This window comes from Ziziphus jujuba, chromosome 4, assembly GCF_031755915.1.
Source record: "Ziziphus jujuba cultivar Dongzao chromosome 4, ASM3175591v1".
Taxonomy (NCBI): Eukaryota; Viridiplantae; Streptophyta; class Magnoliopsida; order Rosales; family Rhamnaceae; genus Ziziphus; species Ziziphus jujuba.
This window is the reverse complement of record NC_083382.1, coordinates 32752752-32773633: the sequence shown is the minus strand read 5'-3', so window position 1 is coordinate 32773633 and position 20882 is coordinate 32752752. Positions and strand designations below refer to the sequence as shown.

At 33.8% G+C, this 20882-nt stretch overlaps 3 protein-coding genes across 4 annotated transcripts; 2 read left to right on the top strand and 1 right to left on the bottom strand.

Moving 5' to 3' along the window:
• The first annotated feature begins 1303 nt into the window (after positions 1–1303).
• LOC107415192 (serine/threonine-protein kinase SRK2A) lies at positions 1304–5301 on the top strand. Its single transcript, XM_016023480.4, has 9 exons — positions 1304–1849; positions 2392–2466; positions 2552–2653; positions 2872–2925; positions 3027–3119; positions 3211–3303; positions 3913–4017; positions 4098–4196; positions 4700–5301. The coding sequence occupies exons 1-9, from the start codon at positions 1730–1732 to the stop codon at positions 5021–5023; spliced, it is 1065 nt and encodes a 354-aa protein (XP_015878966.1). The 5' UTR covers positions 1304–1729; the 3' UTR covers positions 5024–5301.
• A 794-nt stretch (positions 5302–6095) lies between these two features.
• Positions 6096–10436, bottom strand: LOC107415191 (thiamine biosynthetic bifunctional enzyme TH1, chloroplastic). Its single transcript, XM_016023479.4, has 10 exons — positions 10281–10436; positions 9424–9663; positions 9252–9326; positions 9043–9118; positions 8881–8956; positions 8379–8513; positions 8230–8294; positions 8013–8140; positions 7194–7450; positions 6096–6851 (listed from the first exon to the last, which is right to left on the bottom strand). The coding sequence occupies exons 1-10, from the start codon at positions 10329–10331 to the stop codon at positions 6317–6319; spliced, it is 1638 nt and encodes a 545-aa protein (XP_015878965.3). The 5' UTR covers positions 10332–10436; the 3' UTR covers positions 6096–6316.
• A 1192-nt stretch (positions 10437–11628) lies between these two features.
• Positions 11629–20268, top strand: LOC107415180 (ATP-dependent DNA helicase Q-like 4A). Of its 2 annotated transcripts, XM_016023467.4 has the most exons (25): positions 11629–11943; positions 12079–12234; positions 12571–12613; positions 12765–13181; positions 13439–13609; positions 13698–13828; positions 13970–14348; positions 14429–14560; positions 14856–14942; positions 15054–15181; positions 15740–15860; positions 15944–16095; positions 16191–16326; positions 16450–16573; positions 16649–16719; positions 16880–16948; positions 17090–17218; positions 17314–17472; positions 17628–17708; positions 17822–17983; positions 18102–18157; positions 18447–18582; positions 18918–19012; positions 19469–19546; positions 19620–20268. In XM_016023467.4, exons 1-25 carry the CDS (start codon positions 11939–11941, stop codon positions 19984–19986), a joined length of 3585 nt encoding a protein of 1194 aa, XP_015878953.3. In that variant the 5' UTR covers positions 11629–11938; the 3' UTR covers positions 19987–20268. The 2 variants fall into 2 exon arrangements, with proteins under 2 accessions (XP_015878953.3, XP_024928206.3); XM_025072438.3 differs by lacking the exon at positions 12079–12234.
• The last annotated feature ends 614 nt before the right edge of the window (positions 20269–20882 follow it).

The following is a 20882-nucleotide window of genomic DNA, read 5'->3' as shown; positions in this document are numbered from 1 at the left end:
AGTCCACAAAACAACCATGTGGAAGTTTCTGAATCTTTGTTTGATTTTAAATTATGTGGTTCACGAACTATGTCTTGGACTTTGCAATATAATATGTTGCAAATTTAAAGCTTTCCTATGGAATGTTTTAACTTTACCTTCTTTTTTTTCTTTTTTTTTAATAATTTTGTAGGGGAACTATTCTTATAGAATAGACTTCCTTTTCTTTTGTTAACTATGATTGACTTGCTTTGGATTTCAATAGACAAATCCAAAATCGGAAGCCTATGTTCATAAAATGTTGCCACTATCTTTGGAAATACATACCCTTTGACAATGAGGTAATTGAATTTTGTTATTTTCCACAATTAAAATGTGGGGTTTTGAGGTACAAAATGGAGGTTAGTGGGTCTCCAAATTAAGGAAGCAAAGAAAGAAGCTGTTTGGTTGATTGTCCAAAATTTCTGCGTGTCATTCACAAATAAAATAAAAAAGGTAATCAGAATGCAGAAAGACAGAGATTTTGAAGAGGAAAAAACGTGTTCCAAATAGGCGACTGTTATGGAGGCATTATGGGCGAGACAAAGACAGAGACAAAGAGAGATGGTAAGGGACGCAAACAAAATCCCCCAAAACCCCAAGTGCATTTTCTCATTCAGTCATTATTATTGTTTACCTTTTTTGTTTTTATGTGGCTTGCATTCAAAATTTTGTTTTTTTATGAATTAAATAATTACCATGCATTGGTTAAAGTGTATATATATATATATATTTATTTATAAAGTTTCAAATAAATAAATAAATGTGATAATTATTAGATATTTTATAAATTATAAAGTATTAGAAAATTTCATTTATGACCCATATAGAAACAATTATTTATTTATTTATTTATTTTTATAGATTGGATCCTAACATGCCAAATAAAGTAAATTGAATCTATGGAACAAATAAATGTTGTAAAAATGAAAAGCAAAAGGAGAAAAAAGAAAAAACATTGATATGATTTTAGAGAAAAATATCATTCAAGCTTTGAAAAGTTAGCATATCATCATTATTACATTTTATTCCACCTCTACAAAGCATACAAAAACAAAAGGAAATTAAAAAAAGAAAAAGAAAATTATAGGTGAAGTGAGATATTATTCCAAACACATGAAAACACTGTTGAGTTTAATTTAATTTTCTTATTTTATTTTTCTTTATAATATTATATTATTTTAATTATTACAGAAAAATGGAAAACAGTTAAAAAGATTCTCTACCGCTCTCTACTTTCTACTGTCAAATAAAAATTATAAGATTCCTTGCTTTGCTTTCCCTTCAAAACTCTCCAAAATCCTCCACTTTTCTCACTGCTCGAAATCCTTCTCTCTCTCTCTCTCTCTCTCTCTCTTTCCTACAAATAGTAAATCCTTCAATCTTCACCAGATATAGTCCTAATTCCCAAAATCTAATTAGAATCCCAAAATTCCCTCTTTTCACCATTTTTCAATTCACCTCTCTCCTTTCTCTTTGCGGAAAATTCTTGCTTTGTTTTTTCGCTATAAAACTCTGATCTTTGTTTGAATTCAATCACTCTGCATGTTTGTTTGTTTTAGCTTGGAAATCCATGAATTGAGAAAACCCAATTCTTGAACCTGTTAAGGTCCACTCCGATTGCTGTCTTTCACAAGAGGGAAAAAAAAAAAAAAAAAAAAGATAACGTAAAAAGAAAAAAAAAAAAAAAACTTAAAAAATTTTGCTAACAATGGAGAAGTATGAGCTTGTGAAGGATATAGGATCTGGGAATTTCGGTGTGGCAAGGCTTATGAGGAACAAGGAAACCAAAGAGCAAGTCGCCATGAAATATATCGAGCGTGGCCACAAGGTCCGGATTCTTCATTTTATAATTCCATTGCATGCCTAAATATCTCTCACTGTTTTATTTTATTTTTTGTCTTTTGTTTTGTTCTTTTTTTTTTTTTTTTTGGCATGAGTGATTAATTTTTTGAAATTGAAATGATACAAATATGTAGAAGCGCACTGTTGGAGTGGGTAAGTTTCTGTGCTCAGCAAAAAGCTATAGACATTAGACAACCCCCATTTTGATTTGTTAGAAACTCTAAAAAGTTCGCAGAATTGTTTATTGCTTGTGTTGTTTATAAGATCGAATATTATATGTATATATATACATAAAAATATGTATGCATGCATTTTTCCAGTTCATTTGCACTTTTTTAAATAGGTTAGAAAACCCAGGAGCTGAATTATGGTAGCTCAGAAACGCTAGAAACCTTATTTTAATTTTTTCGGCAATTCAAAAAACCACTACTTAGTTATTTCTAATTACACAAATAAGGGCAAATGGTCTGTCTGCTCATATGCATGTGTGTATATATATATATATATATATATTTTGTTTGATCGCAGATTGATGAGAATGTGGCAAGGGAAATCATAAACCACAGATCGCTCCGCCATCCAAACATAATTCGGTTCAAGGAGGTTTGTGCATGCCTGCTTATAGGGGTTTAGATTTTGCTGTATTTTAAAGGATTAACAAAGCTGATATTTTGTTTTGGACTTGCAGGTAGTGTTGACTCCTACACATCTTGCTATCGTCATGGAGTATGCAGCAGGTGGAGAGCTCTTTGAGCGAATTTGCAATGCAGGAAGATTCAGCGAAGACGAGGTTTGGTCACCTTTCTTGTACTAGATTCATGAGCTACTTTGCAATGCTTGTGTTGTAGAAAAAGAGGAAGGATGCAGTGTTTTATACTTTAGCAATACTTATAGCTAAAAGAGGAACAGATATAAAGAATTAGATAAACTATGAATTGAGTTTTTATTTTCTTCCGCTTTCTCATCTGGTAATCATAAAGTTTTTGACTTTTTCTTTAAATTTTGTAGGCTAGATACTTTTTCCAGCAGCTTATCTCAGGAGTCAGCTACTGTCATTCTATGGTAAATCAATATAAATTCAGTATGTTTTTGATGTATAGAATAGATTGCATCTTTTGTTTTCTTCCGATTCTCATTTTCCTGTTGCTTGTCCTATTCTGCAGCAAATATGCCATCGAGATTTAAAGCTGGAGAATACTTTGCTGGATGGAAGCCCTGCTCCACGCCTGAAAATTTGTGATTTTGGTTATTCTAAGGTTTTATTATTATTTCCGCTTAGTATTTGAAGTTTTATTATAATGTGTCAAGGTAGATATGGAAGTTTTATGTTAAGCTTTGTTTGCGTAGTCATCCCTGCTGCATTCAAGACCCAAATCGACTGTCGGAACTCCAGCGTATATTGCACCTGAGGTTCTTTCTCGAAGAGAATATGATGGCAAGGTATTTGAGTTATTTAATGCTGTTACGCTTGTAAGTTGTAGCTAGAGGGTTTCACTTTGATCAAATAACTAGTTTCTTAACTTGATATGTGAAATGTGATGTTGATTTGTAGTCTTAACATGCATATCTGTAAATATAAAATTAAGTTTATTTTATCCTAGAGGGCAATTGAATAGCAATCCATTTTTATGAGCAGAAAAGTTGATATGCATCTTGAGTTTGGTTATTTTTATTTATTGTTTTTGGTGCCACAAAGATGTCTTACAGTGGATGTTGTTTTTTACCACTGTGCTTCGTACAACATTAAATTGATCGTTATGGGGTATGTTTATACTTTTAGTTTGTAATATTTACAGAGAGCCCAAATCTGTAACAGATCTTGACTTGCTGTAACATGGTGAGCTCAAGCGAACCTAAATTGATACTCTTTGTTTGCTTTTTATTCTTTCAATATAGAAAGAAAAGATGATTTTCAGCTACACCAATATTGAGTGTAAGGGATCTCTTATACAGGCCTTTTTGTTTATAATATTTGCTTTTCAAGTCTTATTGTCCAAAACTGTTATTCACTTTGTGGGTTCAATTTAATTTTGATCTGTGCTTGTTCAGTTGGCTGATGTATGGTCATGTGGAGTGACACTTTATGTGATGCTGGTGGGAGCATACCCCTTTGAAGACCAAGAAGACCCAAAGAATTTCAGGAAAACCATTAATGTAAGTTATCTTAAATCTGTCGCTCTTGAAATTAATTATTCCATTGTTCCTAATGTATAATCTCCTTTATTTATCTGTAGCGAATAATGGCAGTCCAGTACAGGATCCCAGATTATGTTCACATATCACAAGATTGTAGGCATCTCATTTCTCGCATATTTGTTGCAAATCCAGCTAAGGTACCTATATGTAAAGTTGCTGAACTTGTTGTTAGAATTGCAATTTCTTGCTTAAACAATGCCTACCTTTTCTCTAACCGAGCCATAAAGGGATTTTGCCATATGGATTTAAAATCAAGTTGAGCCAACTTAGGTCAATTTTGCATTTGTCATAGTAATGATTTAGAGAAAGAGAATCCATGGAACTAGAACACAGAGCTATTAAGTTTGAACTGGTTTATGGTTGTCTAAAATATGTTATAAAAGGAAAAGAAGTTTAATATTTATCCTCTATCTAGGATGATAGGATAGATGTGATATATGATAACAGATGTTTTCTCCTTCATCAGGCTAGAATGTCACATTCTTCCTTTGTACAAGAGATTTAAGTTACCTCTCCAAAATGTTCTATCCTGGTCTTTGATTGTTATTACCTCTTTGATTGTTATTACTCAGGTAGACTTTTTTTCTATTGACATGCTTAGTGGTGATATTCCAATAAACTGCTTTAATTCTTATTTCAGAGGATCACCATTAAAGAAATCAAGATTCACCCATGGTTTTTAAAGAACTTGCCAAGGGAACTGACGGAGCCTTTACAAGCAATGTACTACAGAAAGGAAAACCCGAGCTTTTCCCTCCAAAGTGTAGAAGACATCATGAAGATAGTGGAACAAGCCAAAATTCCTCCCCCAGTTTCCCGATCAATCGGAGGGTTTGGTTGGGGAGGAGAGGAAGAAGACGACACAAAGGATGGTATAGAGGGCAAGGTGGAGGAAGATGAAGAAGACGAGTATGAGAAGAGAGTCAAAGAGGCTCATGCTAGCGGAGAAGTGCATGTCAGCTAAGTAAACAATATTTCTATTCAACCGCGTAAACAAAATTTCTATTCAACCGAGTAATTATTAGGAGGTGAAGAATTTTGGTTTCAGAATGTGCTTGTAGAAAGTGGGTTTGCTATTTAGGGAATGGTGTTGAAATAAAATGTTTGTAAATTGATAGTGCCATGAAGGTAAAGAAGTCAAATGAAGTTGTTTTGACTGTAAGTGCGAATATTATTAGTTATCCTGCTACTGCGACCTTCATTAGGATTTAAAACTATGTTCATGAGTTTTGAGTTTGAGCTTGTTTAGTGATTTTTTTTTTTTTTTTTTTTTTTTTTTGGCCTTGCTGTTAGTTAGCCAATATAAAGGAAGATTTTGTTTTTGTTTAGGTCCTGTCTTAAGAGGTTAAGGAAATTTTACCTCCTTAAGGTGTTCCATGTTGATAACATACGCATATCTACCAAAAAAATTTCAATAACATAGGCATACCTTTTTTTTTTTTTTTGTTCTTTTTGGGGCTGGTCTCTGTATAGAAAAATAAAAATAAAAATGGAATAATATATATATAATGTAATGATATAAAGGAAGATTGAGAGAATATATGAAATAAGGAAGTACGGTATTTTTTATTCTAGGATCAATAGCTTTCTTCCCAGATGGTGATGGATATTCAAGTTTGGTGACAGGGAAAATGACCTTAAAAAGAAAAGGGAAAATGCTACTAGCGGTGAATATAGCAAGTTGAGGAAAAGAAATTGACATTAACATTTTAAATTAAAGGAAAATCAAGTAATCAAGATTCTACTTGGTCTCTTGTTTTTTTTCTTTTTTTTCATTTCTTTTGCATGGTCAAATGAAAGGAAAATGGTAATAAATAATTTTTTAATCCATGACAACGACCATACGAAAACAAAAAGAAATCCAATAAAAATAAAAGTATTCGGAGGATCGTGATGTGGGATATTTTAAGTGTGAGAAAAAAAAATTCTTTTCCTTGCTTTAATTGGTGGGTCTTTTAAATTCTTGTCATGAACTTTCATGGCCCTCAAAATGGGCCATTATAGGAAATAGTTCTCACTCTTTGGCTGAATCTCCATGTATGCAATTTAAATTTCAAACTTCTTAATCAATGACTCTGTCCTAGAAAATGAGATAAGAACTTATTGCAGTGTTTGAAAACTCATTATTTTTATATAATATCAGTTGATATTCAAAGAGAACCATTATAATACCTCTTAACACCAAAATCTTCATTTTCTGATAACAATTCCGCAAAAGCATTGTAGGCAAGGACTGATGGCGCTATTTTTGTTTTTTTCACTTGGCTATTGTTGCTGCCGTCTCCACTAGCACCGCATGCAACTTCCTAGTCTCTGTCAAAACACATTCCTTGTCAAACAAAGCCGATACAACAGCAACACCTTTCAGGTTTGGCATGTCCATTGCCATGACAGGACCAGCATTTGAAATACCAATGCCACCAATGGCAACCACAGGCAACTTTGAAGATGAACAAACAGATTTCAGTCCATCCAACCCTAGGGTGGGATTATTTGCCTTTGTATTAGTTGGATATACACCGCCACAGCCAATGTAATCAGCACCATCAGTCCATGCTTGTTGAGCTTGCTCTGGGGTCTTGCACGATATACCAATGATCTTTTCAGGACCAAGAAGAGTGCGAGCAACATGAGCAGGCATGTCTGACTGGCCAAGATGCACACCATCAGCATCACAGGCAAGTGCAATATCGATGCGATCATTTATAAGTAAAGGCACTCCATGGTGTCTACAAATTTCAAGGCATGATTTGGCAGCTTCAAGAAAATCCCTTGTTTCAATGTCCTTTTCCCTGCAGACAATCTCTACATTCTGTAAGCCTAATTCATAATCAAGGCATTATTCAAAGCTCTTCAAATGAGCACAAAAAGGCGTAGGCCCCACATAACAACCAAGGTGATAAAACACTGTTCATATGAGAGAATAACACCTTCAGGCTTGAGGGCCAGAATGAGTTTTAGTTGAAAATAATACCAGCTATGTACAAGATTAAGGAAAAAGCCATTGCAGGTGCACTTCCTTTGATGATTACTTATGAAAGCAACAACATATGGTAATTGGGAGTTATAAAGCCCGGAGTTTGTAAGAGTTGTAATGTGACAAATAAGGGTAAAGCAAATTGATGGAAACAAACCTCAGTTGAACTATAGTAGCACCTCCTTCTATAGCAGCTTTAACAGCATCTGAAATAGAACGGTCCCACTTTCTGTTCATTCCTGAATCCGTGACGGCATACAAGAACAAGTCATTTGGATTGAATCTATCCTGCCCATAAGACTTGCGAATGTTTCTTTTAAGCCTCAATAAGTGATCAAAGGGACCTTGGGGACCATTTCCAATGACAATGTCTTTGCTGTAGTCCAAGGCAGTCTCAATAAAGCATTTAGCTGCCTGCCAAAATTTTGAAGATTTAGACCTTGGATTTTGACAAGAGATTTGAAATAGCAAGAGGTCATCCATAACACAGTGTTGTAATTATAAATTGCAAGTTGATTAGCTCTAATGTTCAAGGAAAATCCTAAGACCAACACATTACACAAAATTTAAGTGCAGATGTAAAATAACAGACACTGAAGAGATAAAACTTCTACAGAAGAAATCAGAAGATATTAGAATGGTCATATGTGTTACCATCCCTCTCTCCATTGAAAAAAAAAAGAAAAAAAGGAGAGGGGGAATAGAACTATCACCATCTAAACAGAACAGGCAGACAAACTCATATCTAAACCTGAATTAAGATGCCCCATATTTTTCTTAAAAGTTGCTATTCAAGATGCCATCAAAGAAAAGGCAATTTCCTGTCATATAAGCATAGATCTCCCAGATAATGACACCCTATTTACCTATACTAAATGCTAATTCTAGAGCTATCTCCTGTTATTGTTGAGAGGGAACAAAATATCCCCAGAAGAAGAATAATACAGACATTTTGTCATTAATTATATCTAGTTACCTTAACAGCCAGGAGCATTGAAGAACCTTTAGCCAACTCAGCCGCTATACATGATGCCAAAGTGCAACCAGTACCATGAGTATTATGAGTTTTCAACCGAGATGAGCGCAGTTCATAGAAGTCCTCACCTGCAATGGTCAACTTTAAAATTAAGTTCACCATAAACATGGAGCAATAATATTATTAATGCTCAAGGATTTTAAAAACTTGAACTCACCATCAAAGAAGATATCAACAGCATCCAATGAATCAGGAAGGTCACCACCTTTGACAAGAACATTTCTTACAAGCAAAGCACAGTTTGTTTTAGAACACTACAAACAGGAATCTAAAATTAAAGGTCCAAGTATGTCCCCAACAACTAACCTTGGGCCCATATCATGTAACAACTTTGCGGCTGAACGCATGTCAGAAATTGTTTCCACTTTCAGACCACCAAGTAAAGCTGAGGCCTCTTTTAAATTTGGGGTTACGATGTCAGCCATAGGAAGAAGCTCCTCTCTGCAGGCAGGAACCAGAATAAATAATCTAATTACCAAGGAGTACCTGATGTTCTATAAAGAAAAGGGTGGTGGAACTTCTTCCCCATTTAAGGAAGGAAAAAAGACTTTCAATGAGATCTACTGCAATTTGACAAGTAAAAAAAAAAAAAAATAAAAAAAATAAAAAAAAGAGGAAGGAAAAACAGGGAAAAACTTTTAAATATACATCCAGGACTCAAAAGTCTAAACTATGTCTAAGTTAAAGGAACACAAGTGCAAAAGTCCTCAATGGCAGCATAAGCTAAGGAGTCCATATAAAGGATTCAAAAGCCATTGAGATGACTACAAGTTTACTCGACATTTATGCAGAAAAAGTTTAGACTTACCGGAACCCCGTAAGAATGGAAGGACCAGCCAGTACATCTCCACTTGTAGACACCATAACAGGGTCAACCACTAAAGCTGCCTTCAATGAGATTACTAAGTCAATTTATATCCTAGATTTACAAGAAGGAGAAGCATATATTCAATCTTCAAGGACAGCATACCTCGAACTGGAAACTCCCTAAGATTTTGATGAAGAATATTGACTACAGTAACAGAAGGTAGCATGCCTGTTTTCACCTAATTATATATCATGACCCAGTTAAAACATTAGTAGCAATACAAAATAAAACTCTAAGATTACGAAGTAGTACAGGGGAACGGAAAAAAAAAAAAAAAAAAGGAAGACAAGATTGCCTCAAAATCAACTTACGACATCAACTTGCATATCAGATAGCACAGACCTCAATTGTTTTGCTACAAAATCATCAGACACAATGTCTACACCCTGAAAATCACAGTAAATTAAAAAATTGCTGATAAAACTGATCAAATACTTTATTGCCTTTGTCTTGTAAGTCACTGAAACAACACCAAACAACAACCTGAACACCAACTGTGTTTTGTGCGGTAACAGCAGTGATAACTGTGGAACAGTAAACTCCGCGCGCAGCACAAGCCTTGAGATCAGCTTGAATTCCCGCACCAGCTCCTGAGTCAGAACCAGCAACAGACAATACATGTGGAATTTTCATTGTGGAGTGCTCGCTGGAAATTGAATATTTATCTTTATGCATCTCCATGCAAACTTGGGTTTGCTTCTTATGATTGATTCCTGATTCAACCTACACACAGCTCAAACCCTTATACAGACTGGTGGAATGAAAGAGAGTACCCTCTATTCGTTTGCCGAGAAAATGAAAGAAAACCATAAATCACATGTTTTCTTTCTGAACCACAAACAAAAAGTAAAACTTCAAAACTTTGGACTTCTCAACCTTTCTCGATTATTCGTTATTATAATTTTTTTTTTTCTCAGGTCCTAAATAATGCTATATTAATTTTGAAAATCAGCATATAGTTCCTATGCCCTCTCAGCAGCCAAAAACAACTGACAAATAAAAAAAAATAAATAGAAAAACAAAGCTTTAAACTTTAATCCTCAGAGCACTCCCAAAAAACAATCTAAAAAACTAGTCTTTGTATAAACATATAAACCCTTATCGATCCTCGAGTTAAAAAAAAAAAAAACTTTGACTTTCTCAGATATTTGAGTGCTGACAAACTGGATTAATATATGTGAAAAAAAGAATCGAGTCAACGAGTTTAATTTATAACATCTGAGATGGAACTTTTCATTTTCAGATCAATCACTCTGATATCGACATGTTTTTATCTTTTAATTTTCATAGACTTTCTCGGTAGCCAAACAGCTCAAAGATGAAGCATTTAGAAGCTTTACCTGGCTGAAGGAGATGGAATAGATGCCGGAAAGGACCTGAGCGTAGGCCATGAAAAAGTCTTAAGTAGGAAAGGCTCTGTTTACCCTCATTATCTCATATCTCTATCGATTTCCGCTTTCCCACAACTCAATAAAATATTATTAATATTTTTATCAGTTATTTTTTTTCTATTTATTTATATATTATTTAATTCCTTGCATTTTTATCCATGAAAATTACGTTTTTCTAATGAGGGAAAAAAAAAAAAAAAAGTTTTGTTGAATATTGAGTCAAATATGGATCAGATAGAAAATAAAAAAGTAACAAAAAAAACAAAATAAATAAAACGCCATGCGTCAACTTTTTAGAATAAAATATAAAAATAATAAGAATAATAATAACAAAAAAAATAAAAATAAAAACTTTTTATGTTTTATTATCCACACGTGTGGACGTTTGAGGCACAAAATTGCATACTACCCTGGTGCTTCTATCAACGTTCGCAAGGCATAGAACAACTCTTTTTTTTTTATTTTTTGGTAAATAAGGCATAGAACAACTCTTACGTACGAAGAAGGAGCAAGTAAAATATAATACACCAACGATATTGTTGTAATTTTCAATAAATAATAAGCTTTTTATAGTACTGATTTTGACTTTGTATAGTAATTATGTGGGTTAACTATTTCCAGCTCTTTATTTTCTTCCAAATTTTAAAATAAATCCGATGTATATTTTTTTGCAAGATATATTCTTTATTTGGAATTCTCAATTTAAATTTAATTTCAATCCGAGCCGTATATTTTAAATGTTTTTTATTTAGCTTCTTAGTTTTAATTCTAGTTTTGATGTGAATTATGATTAATTAAACTCTATACTAATTCAATCACATCTTATTTTATTTTACTTTTAATTTAATTATATTTGTGGCCCTCTATTTTACCTAAATTCAATATAGAACGTCTATATTCACAAATAAATTTCTTCAACTCTTTATCCACATTGAAAATAATATTAAAACTAAAGGCTTCAATTGAAAATTTTGAAGATGTATAATTTTAACACCATAATTAAAATTGAAGTCCTCTTTAAAAAAGAATGAAAATGCACACTTCTTTTTTAAATTGAAAGCAAAATATATTAAAAGATAAAAAAAAAATAACACTTTTAATTTCAAATTATTTTGTTTATCGTATCTTACCGAACAGAGGAATCAAAGTTTCTCTATTTACATGGGTCATAAATAAATAAATGAAAATGTACTATACACACGTGGAGGCAAATAGTTACAGCTTAGGTGCTACGCACGGTGAATTTATCAACTCTGACGAGGCCCAAAAAACAAAAAAATCCCGCCATATTCCCAAACCGCGCTCTGTTTTGAAGTTCTCGCTCTTTCTGTCTGAGTCTCTCTCTCTTTTGATATCTTCCGGCCGCTCTGTGAGTCTCACCGCTTAACCCAAAAACACGGTCCGGTCGTATCTCCGCCATGATTGTCGATCAGCTAAGTAACGAAGAAAATGGTCCACAGTTTCCTTCGAGAACCAGAAAGCCATTTCTTATTTCAAATCCATCCATTTTAGGGATCTCATTAGGGCGTGTTTGGATCATTTTCAAATTCCAATAATCAGTATTGGTGCATTCTTAGTAAGGATTTCCAATTTCTTATCAACCAGAAATGAGGTAAGAGTGAATGTGTCTGGCAATCTCTGCTATGTGAAAATATCTTTTTGTAATTTTCCTTTTCTTATATGTATGTGTGTGTGTATATATTTGGTTTACTTAGTCTGAGTGATTTTTTTTGAATTTTGATGGTAGTGGAAGCAGTGGGGTTGAAGGTCCTAAAGTTAATTGGTCGGAACATTTTAAAAAACACAATGAATTCTTAAACCAGAACAAGTTTCTTACTTCAAATTTCCTCTACTCCTTACCAACACAAAAACCGAAACCTGAGCGCCATATGGATACCGCAAGGTATACATTTCTTCAATTTTTTTCTCAATTAAAATGTTTCAATTTGACACCAAGTTTTATCTTTAGCATTTTTGTAGTTTGTGCTATATCATTACTATTCTTTTTTTTATTTTTATTTTTTTTATGTTCTTTGAATTTAAAAATTTGTAACTGTTTGGTACAATTTTGTTTTGTTGTTTTTCTGTTTTGGGAATGGAATTTCTTCAATAAATTTTATATCATGGATAAATCATATCTGTGCATCTATTATTAATGTATCAAGGAGGTTTACTTTAGCGTTTATTAGAGTAAGAATTTCCAATTTCTCTGATTAATGCTTTTCTTTTGCTTTTGTAGGTTAATACCCTCTCAAAGATTACAAGGTGCCCAAGTTGAAAAGGTAATATGTTGGTAACGTTAACAAACTCCAATTTTATTTTCTATAAAAAATTTAGTCTCTTCTTCTTCTTTTTTTTTTTTTGTTTTTTTTTTGTTTTTTTTTTTCTCCTTCCCTGATTGGGATTTGCTTCTGGATGGAAAACTTTTTTCAGGCTTGGCACGTTCTTTCCAACCTGCGAATTTCTTGCAGGAATTATGTAAGACCAGGAAAATCTGGACAAGTAAAGGGTGTGAGTGACGAAAATTCTAATGACATTGGAAAAGCTACCTTGCCAAGCTCATCTAACATCCATAGAAGTATAGAGAGTATGCAAAAACAACAATACTTCAATGAAACCAATGTCAGGGTCAGTGAAACTGGAAATTGCACCGGCAATTATTTTCGTCCAACTAGTGTTAGCTCTTCAGAACCAGGAAAAGATTTTGGGGTGCAAAGTCAGATCAGAGCATCAGTCATGAATTCTCACTGTCAGGTTTCAGGTGGATCGTTTGGCAATTGTGGTTTTCATAGCAGCCATGTAAAGGAAAAGGTTTTGGCCTCTAACATGGATGATGACGACATACTTGAGGTAATTGAATATAGCAGTCTCTGATAACTGTGGGTTAAATTCAGACTAGGTAAGCTAAACGTGCTAGTTTTAGATCTCTCATCCTTTAGGCTGGAATATTTTGTTTTGAAACTATATGATGTCAAAATAGCATGGTTTTTCCCCATCCCATTTTGATGTAATCAAAGTAAAACTTGCTAATATACCTAGAAAATTATCTAGATTATTTTATTTTGCTCTATTATATTTTTTATCTCATGCATTTTTTCTGGGTTTAGAATATTGACGTCGACCAAATAGTGGAAAAATACCAATCAACTTGTACGCCTCAACCGTCAATATCAAAGCTTCCTCCTATTACTCCAACTGTTGATAAAGAGAGTTTTGTGAGACATGATGGATTTTCTTTGCCGCCAGAATTGTGCTCAAATTGCTGTCATGGGTTTAAGGTTTGCATTCCTTCTTTATTCTGTTCTTCATGGAGCCATGTTGATGTGCTGTCATGTTCATCTGCCTGATTCCTGAATTTTGATGCAGCTAGGAAATTGTCCAGAAGCTGCAGGTCATTTGCAGGAAATGAAGGATCTGCTAATTACCATATCAAATGAGTTGCTTGACAATTTCAATGACCTCAGTCCAGAGCAAATGGAGAAGCTTCGCCACGATAGGTTTGCATCAATGTTCCTAGTATTTAGTTTGCTACAGCGAAAATTGAATGTGTAAAAGAAACAAGTGAAAGGTGAATGTTCATATCTCCACTCTATTCATATAATCTTTTACTAAGAGATTAGGGTTAATTACATTTGTAGGTCTCAGCTGAATAAGCAAATTCAGCAGCTTGAGAGTCATCTTCGTTCCTATTCAGTGGATGAGGAAAGACAAAAGTCACATTTTTCTGCATCTACAGCAACTCCCAGATCTTTCCAGTATGGAACACCTCAAGCAGCTGCATTGAGGATTGATCCCTGGAGATTTGATGCCCAGATTCATCTACGGAACGAACCTGGAGGATATGAGAACTGCAATTCATCATCAATTTCATTCCCTTCTGTAGATAGGTTAGGTAGCTTCTCAGCTCCTGTGGAAAGGGAACCATACATCCCAAAGTTTGTTGAGGTTAACTATATTGAAGGTTCTACTGACAAGAAGTGGAGCACTGAAAATTTCCCTTGGACAAAGAAACTGGAGGTGCTTAGCCAATATTTTTGTCAATGTTAATACTGTATTACCTGTGATACTGACTTCTGTCTGTCTGCGACCACTTTCAGGCCAATAACAAGAAAGTATTTGGAAACCACTCTTTCCGCCCCAACCAAAGAGAAGTTATTAATGCTACTATGAGTGGCTATGATGTTTTCGTTTTAATGCCAACTGGAGGGGGTAAAAGCTTGACTTATCAGGTAAAAGAATTTTGAAGCATCAGTTCCTTTCTCATATTGGTTTTCCATGTTCATGGAAATTGTTTTTGATTGCATTTTGGCTTCTATGGTTCTGCCATTTCAAGTATGTTCTCTCCAATTATTTGGGCATGCTAAGATCTGCAGGTTCAGTGTCTTGGCTTTGCAGATCAAGAGACTTGCATCTCCATTATCAACTTGTTTTTCCTCTTAGATTTGGTCCCTTCTTGGTTAAAGAAACAAAAGTTTTACAGTTTACATTAAGGACTTTATATTGGTGGATTATGTTGTATTGCAGCTCCCTGCACTTATTTGTCCAGGTATAACACTGGTAATATCTCCTCTAGTATCACTTATTCAAGATCAGATAATGCATTTATTGCAGGTAATCTTCTCTGTACTGGTGACATGTCTCGCCTTTAGTTTCATTTTTAGCATTTATTGCAGCCTATCTAACAACGTTCGTTTGTATCCCCTCCATTTTGGTTCATGTCAGGCTAACATACCGGCTACTTACTTAAGTGCCAACATGGAGTGGGCTGAACAACAGGAGATTCTTAGAGAACTTAATTCTGAATATTGCAAATACAAGCTGTTATATGTCACACCTGAGAAAATTGCTAAGTGAGCATTCTTCATCTCTAGTTCAAGTCTTCAAGAAATATTGATTGCCATACCTTTTAATCCCTTTTAATGCTTCAGCAGCAGCTTTATGTCCATAACTAATACTTGGAAAATGACTATTTTGTTAGAAATTTCTCAAATTTACAATTAGCTATTCCTCAATTTGAATTTAAGAGCATTCTTGGGACAGCCATTTGTTCCTTTACTTGGCATTCTGCACGCATGAAATATTGTTATACTTGATGTGTGTGGTAATGCAGAATGGATCTTCTAATGGAATTTTTTAGGAAAGATTTCGTAATTGTGGTGGCCAATTATTCTTTATTGCACCACGGATCTAGTATATTTTTTTGGTGCCCCTTTATCAACCACTTTTGACTCAGTTGATTGATTGATACTATGACATTTTCTTATAGTCAACCTGGAACTTTTTATCTTCTTGAGTTTATTAGTTCATCTCACCTCAATGATTGATATCCAACCTTGATATTATACATAGCAGATAGAAATTGAACATACATGATACATATTTTCAAAACCTGTCTTCTTTGACTGCAGAAGTGATGTCCTGTTGAGGCACCTGGAGAGTTTACATGTTCGCGAGTTGCTTGCTAGGTTTGTCATTGATGAAGCTCATTGTGTAAGTCAGTGGGGGCATGACTTTAGACCAGATTATCAGGTTATAACCTTTAAACCCATTTTAAGTTCATACCTATGTAATATTACTTATTTTGAAGTAAATCAATTATGTAAAATACCCAGGGTCTTGGCATCTTGAAGCAAAAGTTCCCAAATATTCCAGTTTTAGCATTAACAGCTACTGCAACAGCCAGTGTGAAAGAAGATGTTGTGCAAGCTCTTGGTCTTGTCAACTGTATTGTTTTTCGACAAAGTTTTAACCGTCCAAATTTGTGGTGAGTGTTGAACACAGTTAAATTGACATTCTAAGTTGAAGTCATAAATTTTTTTTTCTCACAAAGTTGAAGACATTTTATTGTGCTCATTGTAGGTATTCTGTTATTCCCAAGACTAAGAAGTGTCTAGATGACATTGACAAGTTCATCAAAGAAAACCATTACGATGAATGTGGAATTATTTATTGTCTTTCTAGAATGGATTGTGAAAAAGTTGCTGAAAGATTACAGGTTTGGCGTTTTAATCATACAATTGTATTGTAGCGCATCTAATAATTTCTTTAACATATAAAGGAACCATTTAATATGGAGGTCAGAGTTATCTTTTTGAGAGTCAGTTCATTTATTTTTTAGGAATGTGGACATAAAGCAGCATTTTACCATGGTAACATGGAAGCCACCCAACGTGCCTTTATCCAGAAGCAGTGGAGCAAAGATGAAATAAACATTATTTGTGCTACTGTGGCATTTGGAATGGGTAATGTTACGGATCCTGATTGCCTTGAATAATCACTAATGTAAATAAACCATAAATATAATATTGGAATTTCAGGTATCAACAAACCAGATGTGCGCTTTGTAATTCATCATTCTCTTCCAAAGTCTATTGAAGGTTACCATCAGGTATGGAATGAAAATGCTATGTTCTATACCTAAAAATGGAGAAACAAAAATGGAAATGCAATATTGAGATTGCTATTTAGAAGTTGAAAATCTTATTGCTTGTCATTATCTAAATTTTAGCTTATTGGTTTTGTTTATTTGTTTCATTATTTTACTTTAGGAGTGTGGTCGAGCTGGTAGAGATGGTCAGCGTTCATCTTGTGTTTTGTATTATAGCTATAGTGACTATGTAAGTTGTGCTGCCAAGGCTAATACAATTTTCTGATTTTTGATGACTTGCACATGGGCATGTGGCTCATATGTATTCAAGTTACTGGTTAAACCAAAAGTAAACAGATACGCATATTTTTTGTGTTCATATATTTTGCAGGTACGAGTGAAGCATATGATTAGCCAAGGTGGTATAGAGCAAAGTCCCTTCTCATCTGGTTACAACCGTACCACTTCAGCTAATTCAGGGAGGATTCTGGAAACAAATACTGAAAATCTTTTGCGAATGGTATTTCCTATTGTAGCCATTGCTCTTTCTTTGTCTTATTAGCATTCCTGTCTGATTCTAATGTGTCCTAAATCACATGGTGCGATCTATTTCAGGTCAGTTACTGTGAAAATGATGTTGATTGTCGACGTTTTCTACAACTTGTTCATTTTGGAGAAAAATTTGACTCTGCAACCTGCAGAAAAACATGTGACAATTGTTTAAAGAACAAAAGTTTCATTGAGAAGGATGTCACCGAGACTGCAAAGCAATTAGTATGAATCCATTATGATTGTTGTGATACTTCTTTTACAAAGATGTTATTTTTCACTTCATATCCTTATTAATGTTGTTATTTTTCAACATACAATATTATTGCATCTCTGGGTGAGTAAAATTTTGTTGTTCTTTTGTGATGTGATGTGCTTAGGTTGAACTAGTGAAGTTAACAGGACAGCAGTTTTCATCTTCTCATACTCTAGAAGTCTACAGGGGTTCCTTAAGCCAACAAGTATGTTTAACTTATGACACAGATTTTTCGTTCAATTTCTTATCATTTAATTTCTTTATTTCTTTGTTTACTTTTATTATTATTATTATTTTTTCTTTCAATGTCAAAATTAGGTCAAGAAGCACAGACATGACACTTTGAGGCTGCATGGAGCTGGAAAACATTTATCCAAGGGAGAAGCCTCACGTGTACTGCATCATCTTGTAACTGAGGACTGCCTTGTGGAGGAAGTTAAGAAAAGTGATTTTTATGGGTCTGTATCATCAGTGCTAAAGGTACTTGTAACCTTTGTTTACTAAAATGCTTGATATCGTATAAGATCACTGCTGGAAATTACTCCTTGCTTTAGTCTTTATCTTAGTTTATTTGCACTAATAATGCATTAGCCTCCAGGTGAATGGATCCAAAGCAAATGATCTCTGCAGTGGAAGGAAGACAATGCTCTTAAGGTTTGGCCTTTAAGTCATACTGTTTATTGCTCAAAATTATGATATGTACTGATTAATTAGTTCTAGGTGAATTCTAGATTTTTATATGGAAAATAGTCTCAAATGCTCATCAACTCTACAACTTTTTATGTCAGCATATGTGCAGTCATGTCCTCTATCTTGAGGCCGGTACTTTTTACTTTGTGCATGGCATGGTTAAATTCTGGAGCCTTCCTGTATATTACTTTTCTTTGCTACTACGTGCCTAATAGCACTATTAATACTGACTTTTGATACTTTACCTTGTCAGATTCCCATCCTCCGTAAAAGCTTCAAAACAGAGCAATTCTGAAGCGATTCCAGTCAAAGGTTCACTGACAAGTGGCAAACTGAGTCCTCCACGAGTTGACACTCCTGCTCAACAACCTCAATCGGAAGTAGACTTGGTACTTATATATATGAGAACAAAAATATATTCAAGGAGCATCTTTAATATATTCAAATAGAGTTCCTCTAGTCCATAATTAGTTGGTCAAAGACTGCTATCTATTCTTAACATAAACACTTTGAAAATGTCTCTTTAACAGTTTACTCTTTAAAGTATGGAGCTTGACTATGAGAATTTGATGGAAATGCTATCATCCTTTTTTTGGTTATTTGTGGGTCTAATATACAAATAATATATATACTTTTTTTTTAAAAAGTTTATTTTAAATTTCTGGCCATAATAAATTAACTTTTTCATTATTTCCTTTTTTCTCTTTGTGGTTATGTCATTAAGAATCTCTCAGCCAAACTATATTCTTCTCTACGGATGCTCCGGACAATTCTTGTTAAAGAAGCTGGGGAAGGGGTTATGGCATACCACATATTTGGGTGAGTTCATCCTTGCAATTTCTTTCTCTGTGCTCTATCCTTGTACAGGAGCTACATACAAACTTAGGACTGGTAGTTGGTGATCATGAAAATTGAGTCAAGAGCTCTTTTTGCATAAATTTATTTCATGATCAATCAGTTGTTTGCATCTAAATTTATCTTTTCATTGTTGTAGAAAGATTATTTATTTATTTATTTATTATTATTGCTTTTATTAGCAATTAACTTCTTTGCATATTAGTCCCAAAAGAAAGTGTCTACAAGGGCATTCAGCCAAATAAATAAATGAAAAAATGAAAAAAAGTCTCCACAAGGATTGAATTTTGTAATACGGAAACAGAAAATGTTGATTCAATCTTGTTTCTGAAATTATGATAAGAAGAATTATTGGAGAAGTTACTCTTCATTTTGGTTCTGAATTATTTGCCTGATAAGTTGCTGATTTTGTTTGTATAGGAATGCTACACTGCAGCAAATAAGCAAAAGGGTTCCCAGAACCAAGGAAGAACTCCTTGAGATAAATGGAATCGGGAAGTAAGTTTCAGGTTTACGTTAAATGTGATTTATTCAACAGAGACAGCTTAATTGACATTTTGATATAATTTAGGGCTAAGATAAGCAAGTATGGAGATCGCTTACTTGAAACCATTGAAGCTACGATAAAGGATTACTACAAGACAGACAAAAGCAGCAGCGGTAGCAATGAAAGTGGTGATTCCATCAAAAGGAGGAGAAATGGGGATGCAAATGCAGATGATATAGAGGAATATGAATTAACCAATAGCACTGATCGATCAAAGAAAAGGGCAACAGACAGGCAGAGTATAAATGCTGCTCGCAACTCTACGGAGCCAGATTATCACAACCAATTTGCATACGATGACATTGATTTTGAGGATGGTGATTTTGAAATTGGTGGCTCTGAAATGAAGACCAGCAAGGATGGTGGTGGGAGAGTTCTACCTACATGGTAAAAGCAGCTTCTTGATAATGTCTTAACTGTCATCCATTTGTAATGTTTCAAAAACATGCCATCAGCGACAAGTTTACTTTCCTGCATGGTAATTTTTGTGCTATATGTATTTTGAAGGGGATTCAAACCCATAATTTTGTCTAAGCAAATAGTGGTTTTAACAGTGGACGGTCCATTTTGGAGAGTAGGCTATCGGACATGGATTAATTGGCCTTTAAAGATTTCTTCGTCAAAATCGTTTTGAACATACATCGAATGGTAAAAATGATGTCAAGTTATTTTATCCAATAGTTATCAAAAAGTTATTTTATCTCATAGAAAGTAACTTTCAATTAAGCACTCTAGTGTTTTCTAAAGGTGAACAAAATTTGCTCCAAAAATATGTAAAAACAAAGTTTTGAAAATCGGCATAAGGCCTGTTCAACTGCAATATAATTGTGATATAATAGAAGGTATGTTAGTTAGACGAGACAGACAAATAAAAACGCTATTTTCTTTGACAATAAATAAAAGAGAAATATTTTAGCCCCAAAAAAAAAAAAAAAAAAAAAAAAAGAGAAATTAATAACTGATTTTGATTTTACTGGTTTTTATTAATTTAAAAGACAATGTATGATATATAAATTATCTTGTAAATCTTAGGTTAATTATTTTCCCTTTTTTGTTTTTTTACCAGGTTTATTTTACTTTTTTTTTTTTTTGATAAATATTTTTCTTATTGTATTAGTAATTTAGGAGTAGACATAAATTATATTCAACAGACCGACCAAACAAATTGATTTGGTTTGCTTCAATTTGGTTAATGTTTAAAATAATTCAAATCGAATTTAACAAGATATAGATACTATATTATAATTTTTTATTATTTTATTATAGTTACTTATTTTTTTATATTTT